This window comes from Phyllostomus hastatus, unplaced genomic scaffold (genome assembly GCF_019186645.2).
Source record: "Phyllostomus hastatus isolate PE091 unplaced genomic scaffold, TTU_PhHast_1.1 phas_scaffold_182, whole genome shotgun sequence".
Classification (NCBI taxonomy): Eukaryota; Metazoa; Chordata; class Mammalia; order Chiroptera; family Phyllostomidae; genus Phyllostomus; species Phyllostomus hastatus.
Window position 1 is genome coordinate 16,079,613 of NW_025334013.1, and position 10,531 is coordinate 16,090,143.

At 46.7% G+C, this 10,531-nt stretch overlaps 1 protein-coding gene across 1 annotated transcript; it reads right to left on the reverse strand.

The window, feature by feature from the left end:
* Positions 1-3,184: 3,184 nt before the first annotated feature.
* On the reverse strand, positions 3,185-9,266 carry STMN1 (stathmin 1). The gene is made up of 5 exons (XM_045859176.1): positions 9,188-9,266; positions 7,482-7,554; positions 6,852-7,024; positions 4,750-4,941; positions 3,185-3,696 (listed from the first exon to the last, which is right to left on the reverse strand). The coding sequence occupies exons 2-5, from the start codon at positions 7,492-7,494 to the stop codon at positions 3,625-3,627; spliced, it is 450 nt and encodes a 149-aa protein (XP_045715132.1). The 5' UTR covers positions 7,495-7,554; positions 9,188-9,266; the 3' UTR covers positions 3,185-3,624.
* Between the last annotated feature and the right edge of the window lie 1,265 nt (positions 9,267-10,531).

Consider the following 10,531-nt stretch of genomic DNA (forward strand, 5'->3'; position numbering starts at 1 on the left):
CCAGTAAGGGGAGAGGAAGTCCACAGGTTGAATGCCTGAGCCCGAGGCCACCTGCATCTGCAGAGGCTCAGTGCCCCGCATACCCTCCAATCTGCTGAGGTCACAGCCATGGGTATTTGGCTAACCTCCGTCTTGTTTCCTCTTCCCTTGGGTCCATTTCACAGCCTACTTGCCCCAGTCAGACTTGGTGCCTGAGGACGGGGAAGGGACCATTTCTGACCACACTGGGAGAAGGCTGGGCCATTCCAGTATGGGCCAGAGCCCCTCCCTTTTAGAGCTCATCAAACCCCACAAGTAAGTTTTAAAAATCTGGGTACCTGCACAAAACAAGTCAAAAAATTCTCCCTGTGCCCCTAAGAGCAGAATACCAGCTTCTGCTGGTGGACACCTCAGCCAGAGGGATACCGTGGACCTTCTATTTGACCTGGTGAGGAGGCAGGTGGCAAGACACTGAACTGGCAGCCATGTTTCTGGGGATTTGGAGCTTAGCGCAGAGGGATCCTGAGTGACTAAGACATGGCCCCTGGTCTCAGGGGCCTGCATTCTAACCAGGTAGGGAAGACCGGAACCCATCTAATGCAAGCTCTCATCCCAAAGGTTCAGAAGTTCTTTTCTGATGAGCCAGCACTTCGCCTTCCCATTGTCCCTAAGTGAATCACGTTTAATAGTGATCCAGACAACTGACTTACAGTAAGGTGGCCAAATTGTTGTCTGGAAGGACAGATTTACAAAGGGTGCTGAAACATCCTTGGAAATCATAACCCTTCACCAGTAGAACAACATTCATAGAAGAAAAAAACATCTCACACCCTAGCTGGTGTGGCTCAGTGGATTGAGTGCTGGCCTGCGAATCAGTGTCATGGGTTTGATTCCCAGTCAGGGCACATGCTTGGGTTGTGGGCCTGCTCCCCAGTAGGGGGCGCGTGCGAGAGGCAACCACACATTGATGTTTCTCTCACTTTCTCCTTCCTTTCCCCTCTCTAAAAGTAAGTAAAATCTTTAAAACAAAACAAAACAAAACACCTTCACAAAGTGCCGGTGGGTGGGGGATGAAACTTCTCTTTCCAGGAATAACAGGAGGCTGCTCCTTCCAGCAAACCCCAGAACACTTGGTTAGTACAAGCACCTGGCTGAGAGCAGTGTTCTTTGCTAAGTGTGTGCAATTCTCCTCCTCCTTCCTACATAAGCGCATCATGCGCTGGGACCCCAATTTATCTGTTCATCGCTGGCGTGTAGCCCAATGTGGTCCACGTTCTAGGTGCTTGTTAAAATGTGGATTTAAGGGCCCTCTTCACGTCCCTCAAACCTCTTTTCCACCAAGGCCAGGCAACGGCCACGTTCAAGTAGAAAAGCTTCAGGAAGAAGGAACAAGCCTTCTTTTCCACTCAGACCAAAGGGAATGGAATGTGCTCCCTGGAGAGGCCCTGCTGGGAGGTGTGAAACTGAAGACAGGACAGAGAAAAGCTGGGCCCAGAAAGGCACACACTCCCCAGAAACCCATGGGTACCTGCCATCCTCCTTCCCTCCAAATTAAATGCAAAGAATTTTGGAGTAGAAGATAGTTAACCTAACTCAACCTTCTGGTTTTATGCAGAAGAAAACTGAGGCTCAGGACTAAGTGTCTCACCAAAGGTCAGAGATAGAAAAGCAGGGCTTTTGATTTTGTAAGATACACGCCCTTCAGCCCATGATCCCGCTATCAGGAGGTGGGGGCTCAGGACCACTTTCTGATACTGAGTCAGGCCCCATGGCTGGTTGAAACTAATAGGGGGATTGTGGCTTAGACCCTTTCCTTCTTTCTTCCAGAGCCCTGTTCCCATCTCTACTGCCATCTGTAGGACACCTCAGGTCATTACTCCAAATTTCCATCTTGCGGCCATCTTCATATGCCCGGTACTCAAAACGGGTTTCAGATTCTGGCCAGCACCATCTCACCCATGCAAACCTCTAACGCCTACTAAGTGCCAGAGCCTAAGGATGAACAGTGCCGCGTTCCTGAACAGAAGCCTCACCCTGACCTATGTTTAGATATTGTCTGAACCTATTATTTTACTAAACTACACTTGATCTTGCTCCTTTGGGCTACATATGGCCATAACTCTTTAAATTCATCTTATTTTGAATTCCTACAATCGATCATCTTGGTCTAAGTAAATGTATAAAGCAACTCAAGGTACACAAAAGCTGCAATCATTTCTAATGAGTATAAGCGGCTCATTCACTCGCCTGTGGATAAACATGTAATTATTTATGGGTAGTGCTAAGTACACACTAAATACAGTTCTCAGTGTGCTCTCTATGCACAGAAACTCACTGAACCCTAACAACGTAGGAGAGATTGAGAGAGGCCATCAACCTTCTAAGTTTGATAAAACCCTAATCAAGATACAGCCAGACCTGCAGAGGGACACACGAGCGACACGCAGGCCCTACTGCAGTATCAGCAGCCATCCTGCAAGCACGGCACTCTAGGCGCTGGCTCCCAAGAGCTTTTGTACAGATGGCTGAGAAGTGAATAATCATATGCAATCAAGGCTATTTCCCAAATACCTTAGGAGAGCTGCCAAAGGCGCTCCCTGAATTGAGGCCGTGCTGACAACAGTGAGGATCATACAGCCTCTAGGTGCAACACAAAGTAACTGCCAACCTTAACCACCCAAGTTAAATGCTGCTTCTGAGAATAAGATTCCATTTAATCACTTCATAGGAGGGGGTGCTCCAGGGGTGCAGAAAGTTCTACGAATACTCTAATTCTTGAGTCATAGCTTCCTTAGCAGGAAAGCACTGGAGTGCACCCCCACTCCCAACTGTAACATAAAGTAAACTGTCAAATATCCCAAACTTGGGTCTTAAGATTTCCTCTAAACTGTTCTCTAGAAATACCATTTGTGCCTCGATTCTGCCTTTTAAACAAGGACACAGGAACAAAAAATGCTTGTTTGCAAATAAACATCTGAAAGACTATCGTAACAGCTGATCCGGGCCAGGGCAGGACAACAAAGTGTTGATTGTGTAAGAAGACAATGCAAACAACTGCTAGTGCAAAAAAGCCCAAGGGTAGAGAACTTGTGGCGATATGCCTGCTGGGTATTTCCACCAGCCCCACCCTGAACCCGTCTTAGCCAAGAGGGGCTCCATCACTGGACCACTGATTACCTGGATAGAAAAAATTCACTGCCACCAATAGCACTGTGCAGTTTTATTAACCATTCAAGTACAGTAGCATCTGGTAAGATAGGGACAGAATCGGGATTTAAAAGTAAACAGATATTCAGCATCTAACAGTTTGAAAGAAGCCACTACATACTGCTTTTCACATACATGTTTTCACGGAGCCAATACAGTACTAGCCATTGACCCAGCACACCACGTGCACTGAAGTACAAAAGATGCAACAAGAAAAATAGCTACATTAGAAAGACTTCAACACTTTAGAAAAAGAGTAAAACACTTTCAGTTTCTCCCCTTTATCCCCTAAAACAACACCATACAGTCTGGTTCTACCTATGGTCCTACATCAGCTTCTAGCATATTTGTCAGGAGGGCAAAATAAAATGACACTGGCCAGTACAGTCTTTGGATATTTAGGAAGGGGAGGGGGAGAATGTCAGTTCTTAGAACAAATTAGTCAGCTTCAGTCTCGTCGGCAGGATCTTTGGATTCTTTGTTCTTCCGCACTTCTTCAATGTGCTTGTCCTATAAAGAAACAGCAGGTATCATCAGCCAAATAAACCGCCTGCCAAGCCACCGCCCCCCTGCCCCCCGCTGAGGCCCAACACAGTGTCAGCACATTTACTATATATCCAATAATATTGTAAATACAGTGGTTTCCCATACCCACGGTTTTGCTTTTCATGGTTTCAGTAAATTGCAGCCAACTATGGTATGAAAACATTAAGCGGAGAATTTGAGAAATAAACATTTCATACATTTTAAATTGTGTTGTTCTGAGTATCACGATGAACTCCCATGCTGCCCGCCCCACTCTGTCCTGCCCAGGATGTAACACCCCTTGTCCAGTGCACCCCACTGCCACTCCCTGCCTGGTAGTCACTTAGCAGCTGTCTCCGTCATCAGACTGACCGTCATGATGTCACAGCATGTATGTTCACGTAATAATTATTTTATTTACTAATGACCCCAAAAGAACAAGAGCGGTGCTGGCACTTAGGATATGCCAAAGCGAAGCCATGAACTTCGCCACAGGCAGGCATGCGTAGGAAAACACACAGCACACACACAGAGGGTTGGCGCTACCCGTGGCTTCAGGCGTCCACCGGGGGTTTTGGAGCACATCCCACTTATACGATATGGGAATCACATAATCAGAGTGTTAAGAAATAATCTTGGAACTTCTTCAGTCACACAAGGAATCTAATGACTGAGCCTCCTACTGCTCTTCCAAAGAAAAGTGTAATTATGCTGGAAATTGTTGAATATCCCATCTTTTTAAAAAAGTATGTTTATTTTTAGAGAGGGGAAGGAAGGGAGAGAAACATCAATGTGTGGTTGCCTCTTGAGCACCCCCCTACTGGGGACCTGGCCCACAACCCAGGCATGTGTCCTGACTGGGAATCGAACTGGCGACCCCTTGGTTCACAGGCCACCCACCGCTCAGTCCACTGAGCTACACCAGCCAAGGCTGAATATTCCATCTTATTTAGAAATACAATACCTCTCATTTAACACTTTATTGGTACATGAGACTTCAAGCTCTTAACCCTCCTCATTCAAGGCCGAGACACCCACCTTCTCTCGCAAACGCTCCAGCTTGGCAGCCATCTGTGCCTCCCGGTTCTCTTTGTTGGCTTCCATTTTGTGGGTCAGCTTCTCTTCTGCCATTTTACTGAAGTTGTTGTTCTCTTCTATCGCTTTCTGGAGCACCTCCTTCTCGTGCTCTCGCTTCTCGGCAAGCTGCTTCAAAACCTCAGCTTCGTGGGACTGAAAGAAGTTTAACAGGTTCGACTCTCTCAAATGTGTTTGGTTTAAGTTAAAATTAGAAAAGAAATTATTGAGAGGACTGAAAAGAGGCAGAATATTAGATCTCTTTAAATAACACTGAAGCCAGAACCTGAATTATCTGTATCAAAATACGATAAAAATCATTTTTTAGTGTTTGCATTTACTTTGGAGAACTGTTTGTCTAGAGATTCTTGTCCAATTACTCCTTAAGGAAATCCTTATAAGATTTACTGCTTATATGTTATCAAAGATGACTTGAGTGATATGCTCTTAGGAATGCAACCTTTAGTAAAGAATTTTGGCTGACTTCAAAGTCTGCTCAAAGAAAATTAGCTCATTATAAAAACTGTGACCATATTCCATACTGATAAAATACATGAATGATAGAAAATTTAAGCCTCCAGATTACTATTTAAGCCAGAAGAATATCTATTTGAAAGAAAAGCTTTTCTCTGTGGAAGGTGCATTAACTTCCAAACTGGAGCTCGATTACCATGGCATGCTTCCTTCAACAGGCTCAGAAGGGCTTGTTACCAAACAGATTCTGATGTGTTTGGGAGCACCGACTTGTAGGACAACTAGAGCATCTGCCACTGTTTCTGTTAATTGTCTTTTGCAAAATCCCAGTCAGATAAGTTTCATTATGTTCAGCCAGTGTAAATCACAGGCTAATGACCACAGGGCCAGGGTTTGTGTCTAAAAAGTTCTCTGTCCAGCCTTTGTCTGCATATCTTCCACGAACACGAACTGCACAGAAGAGCAGGTAGGAGATGATGCACCACAGCAAACACGGCCACTCTTCCCGGAGAAAGGCTCTGCATTGCTGACAGTGGGCCAGAGCACATGCAGACAACTGTGGCACTGAGAAGTGCGTAGCACACCCAACAGCAGCCGAGAAAATGACCTATGGTGTATGTATGTGGTGAAATGTATGTATTACACTTAAACTGCACTAGCTGTGTTGGTTGGGGGCAGGTTAGTACTTTACCTTTTTGTGACTTAGTTTCTCTAATTTTAAAACTAAACCCATTTCATCCCAATAAGGGTTGTTGGTAAAAGGAATGAAATGAGAATTTTATGTAAAGTTCTTAATTAATAATGTTGAGTGGAAAGAAACACACCAAAATGTTAATGGTTATTTCTAGGAAGTAGGATAGTAACTACTCTTATTTTCCTTATAAACTTCTGTAGTTCCCAATTTTTCTGTAACAAGCATATTAATTTTGTTGATTTTTCTGACTAGTTCTTTTTAAAGATGCCTGCTTTGTAACAGAAGAGCAGCTTACGTAAGAGAAACGCTGCCACAATACCAGAATGCCAACTGAGTACCACGGTCACATTACTAGCAATTAAAAATGTTTTTATTATACAATTCTCAAAAAAACAAAACAAAACAAAACAATAAAAAAAACCCCAAAAACAAAAACAGAACTACTATACAGGCATACACACAAACCAAAAGAACCCCCGCCCCCAATCTAAAGAGACAAAAAAGACTCTCCCACCCTCAAAACTGTTTCACAGTGAGAACATGAAAAGCGCAAACTTTGGTATCAGACCAGGGCTTGCACTCTTGCTCCAAAGCTCACTAGCTATTGGACTTGGGAAAACGACTTAACATTCCCAAGATCATTTTCTAAGCTCAACATCTCAGGCAACACCTACCCTTTTAGAGTCATTGTATTAAGAGGAAAAAAATGTAAGAAGTTGATACATAATAGGAGCTCCATCAATGATGGTTGGTATTTTTCTTCCAGCCACTGGTATTATGTAATTTTCACAAAGTTATAACCACTGTCTAGCTATAATTGTTTTCCCCGTTATGGAAATAAAACTGATTTGCCACATTACAATAATAAATACTGTTTTCTGTGAAATGTGATGTTTACCTTGCGCCTTTCTTCTGCAGCTTCTAATTTCTTCTGAATTTCCTCCAAGGAAAGATCCTTCTTCTTTGGAGGGGAAAGGGGGAATTCTGGGACAGACTCTTTTGATCGAGGGCTGAGAATCAGCTCAAAAGCCTGGCCTGAGGCACGTTTCTCCAGTTCCTTCACCTGGATATCTAGATTTGATCACATTCACAGTGTATTCAGAAAAATGGGCTTTTCTTCTTCCAATAAACTATCCTATAATTTGCTAAAAACCAAATCCATTTAATGAATAGAATTAGGGCCAAAGAAGCAGCTGCATTTGCAAGCAAAACATTATATAAATACCATCACCCACAAAAACTAAGTTCACCATTTTTTGATTCATAAATACCATTCTGAGACAGCAGTATTTGACAATCACTTTCATGAAAAGACTCGGGCAACACTCCACAATTTTACTCAGAGCAAGCCAAATCGTCTAGTAGTGAAACAATTATAAGCTCTCAGTCTGTTCAAATGATAACCATTTTTTCTTAATTATTCTCCAGTTTATAAAACACATTTTTGATAAGACCAAAAACACAAGTGCCGTCTCTTCTAAGGTCATAAGCCCATCACAAATTCAGCTTTTCCAAACGGTTTACCTACCCGAAGAAGCCATGGCGAACTGAAGACAAGAGTCTGGCAGTATATTCTACACAATCCACTGGCAGGAAAAGCCCTGAAAATGATTTTCAAAAGCATGTAATCAATTTCTTTGCATTCTATGTCATCTATCCAAAGGGACATCAAGCCACATTCATGTAAATCAATGTCAGAAAAATCACTGCTGTGGACTAAATTATTAAACAAGACAACTAGAAATTATGGAAACCTCTAAAATACCAAACATTGGAAAATTTGAACATTAATTGTAGAAAATCAAGTTAACTGAGACTGCCTGTTCAAAAAACAACTCTTGGATTAAAAAAAAAATTAGACTAGGTTAAATCACAAGATTCCCGTCCCCCCCTCAATAAACTAAATTTTAATCCCCGCCCCCCCAAGTGAGAAGATATTCCAGATTCGACTCAACACTAACACCGGAGCCATCTTATTACTGCCTACAACTCGTGCAAATGAAATACCCACCCTTGCTTTGTCTGTGTCTGCCTTGGTGTAAAACAAAACGCCCAAGCTAATCCTAACCAATAATGTTGAACTCCTATTGTTCTTGGGGCTTAAGCTCCTGTCCAACAGCGGGCAAAATTAGTTTCACGAATCAATAGGTTTTAGGTTATAGTATTTGTTGCCTTATGTCATGAAAAATTCTACACCTCATCTTGATATTTTTTTAAAGGTCATGATTCTTGTAGGCCCCAGGCTAGAATCAAAAACGTTAGCACTACAGATTCCCAATATCTGGAAATTAAAACCAGAGGCAGAGAAAAGGTCTAACACTAGCAGAGAAGTAAATGCAGCAGCACACCCCACGATGGACGTAGCCCTGGTCAGGGCAAGGAAAGCGGCAGGTCGCCCCCGGCCAATCAGAACACGCCCTGTGCTCCAGGCCCATGGCCCCGCCCCCTTCCTCCCCGCGCCTTTTCGAATCTGCCCGAACTCACAACACTCCAGAGCCCGCTCGCGTGGGAAGGGGAGGGGTGGGCGGGGCTAACGGTCCAATCCGGATAGCTCCGCCCATCTCAGGCTGGCCCCCAGCGGACGCCCCCCCTAACTCCCGCCAAAACCACCCCGAGGCCACCCCCACCACCGCTGCAGCTCTGCAACAGGCCGTGGGATAGTCACCACCTACTTCCTTCGCTCCCACCCAACCCACCTCCACCCTAGCTGTCTGCGCCCCCGTCGCATAGGCAGAAGCCTTTCTGGGGTGTTAGCCTCTCAGGCCCCACAGTCACTGGGCGAAGATCATCGTGGGGAGCGGGCGCAGCCCTGGCTTTGCGCAGGTCCTAAGACTACTGGGCTCCCCGTAGACGCCTCCCTGCCCCTTCAGACAATGGGGACCCCAGTGGGGCCACGCCTGCAGAGGGAGTGAGCGAGGCAAATGGGGGCCCACGCCCCCTATTGTCTCCTCGACAGTACCCGGGGGCTAACGCCCAGGGCTGGCCCAGATGGCAGAGCCCCCTCCCCACGACAGCCGCGCCCCCAGGGAGTGGGGACAAAGCCTAGGCTCCGCCCGAGACGCACACAAAGCGGAGCGACCCCCGCCCGTCAGCCCCTCTGCCGTCAGCCCCTCTGCCGCCCCTCGGCCCCACCGGCTGCCCTCCAGCAGGGGGCCTCTACAAAGGCCCAGCCCCTCTCGCCGGGCTGCTTCCCTCTCACAGCCCCCCAGCCTCCTCCAAGAATCGCGCACCCACCTCCTCGGTCCGAGCCGCCTGGCCACACTCTGAGCACCAACAGACCAGAGCGCGCACAAAAGCGCCAAACAGCGGCACGTGACCCCCCTGCAGGGCTCTGCATTGGCTGAGAAGGGAGGCACGTGCCGGCCCCTCCCCCAACAACCCAGTTGGTTTTGGGGGGGGGGTCCTCTGGACCCCGAAGCACCTTGGGAAATGTAGTTCATGCTGGCGGGGCAGGAGGACAATGCGAGGGATGGGAACGTTTGTGGGTCTCCCCAGGTGTAAGCCCGGGGTCGGGGCGGTTGTCTCCAGGCAGGAAAGGATGTTCCTGTGGCCGTGGCTGGTGGCCTGGATCTCAGCCAGCTCTTCCATCCCTTGGAAAAGGGCAGGACGGGGCGGGGCGGTGTCCCTCCGCACCTCTCAGAGTGTCGCTGCCTGGACTCCTTCGGTTGACCTACTTGCTTCTCACTGCCGAAAGGGCAATACTCAAACTGCGCAGTGCCCCTACGGTTCCCCACCCGGTGCCGCTACCTCAGCCATCCAAGCCTTTGTGACAAGACAATGCCTCTCTACATCCCTGTTTAGTCTCCTCGCATCCTAGTCCCACCTTGCCACCCGCGGGTCACCTGTATTGTGACATCATCATAATCCCTAACCCACTCAGCCTTTACAGATTATGGGTGTGGTCCTGTCCTCACTGAGGGCGTTCTCGCTACCATCCAACGGTTCCCTGAACTGGTGACCAGAGCTGATACTGGGAAGCATGAGTGACTGTCAGACCAAAAGCTTTGGAATTTGATCTCCTTTGGTCTAACAGTCACTTAGCTTAAATTCGGACTCCATCTGTTCTGCCTAGCCTTCAGCCAGATGATGGGGAAGGAAGAACAATAAACTGTTCTAACTACACAGACTGCAGTTAAGTGTTGCTTTTGTTCTTGGAGCACGTGCTCCCCAGAGCGCTGCTGGGCCCTTTTAAAAAGTCAAAACAAAAGGAGCCACAAGGTCACGATTCCTCCCTGCCCAGATAGATAGCGGTACAGCAGAGGTACAAAGGAAATTGGTCTGACCCTGGCTATCAGATCCCAATAGAATGGCCTCCCTCTTCCCACAAAAGGGCCAGAGGAAAAAGAATGAAATGAATATGGTTCCCAGGCCACTCCTCCTATTCCCTTCCCTTACTAAGGCTGTGTCCTCAGGTGGTGGTCATCACACCAATGCACCTGCCTTGAGATCCTGACCGGGCAGGAGGACACCTTCATTTTAGTAATTAATGGGCTCCCTCTTCCCAAACCCAGAAACAAGCATGACCAACTCTGCTGAAACAACAATCCTAATTTAAAAAGCCTCTCCGTGTCCAGCTAG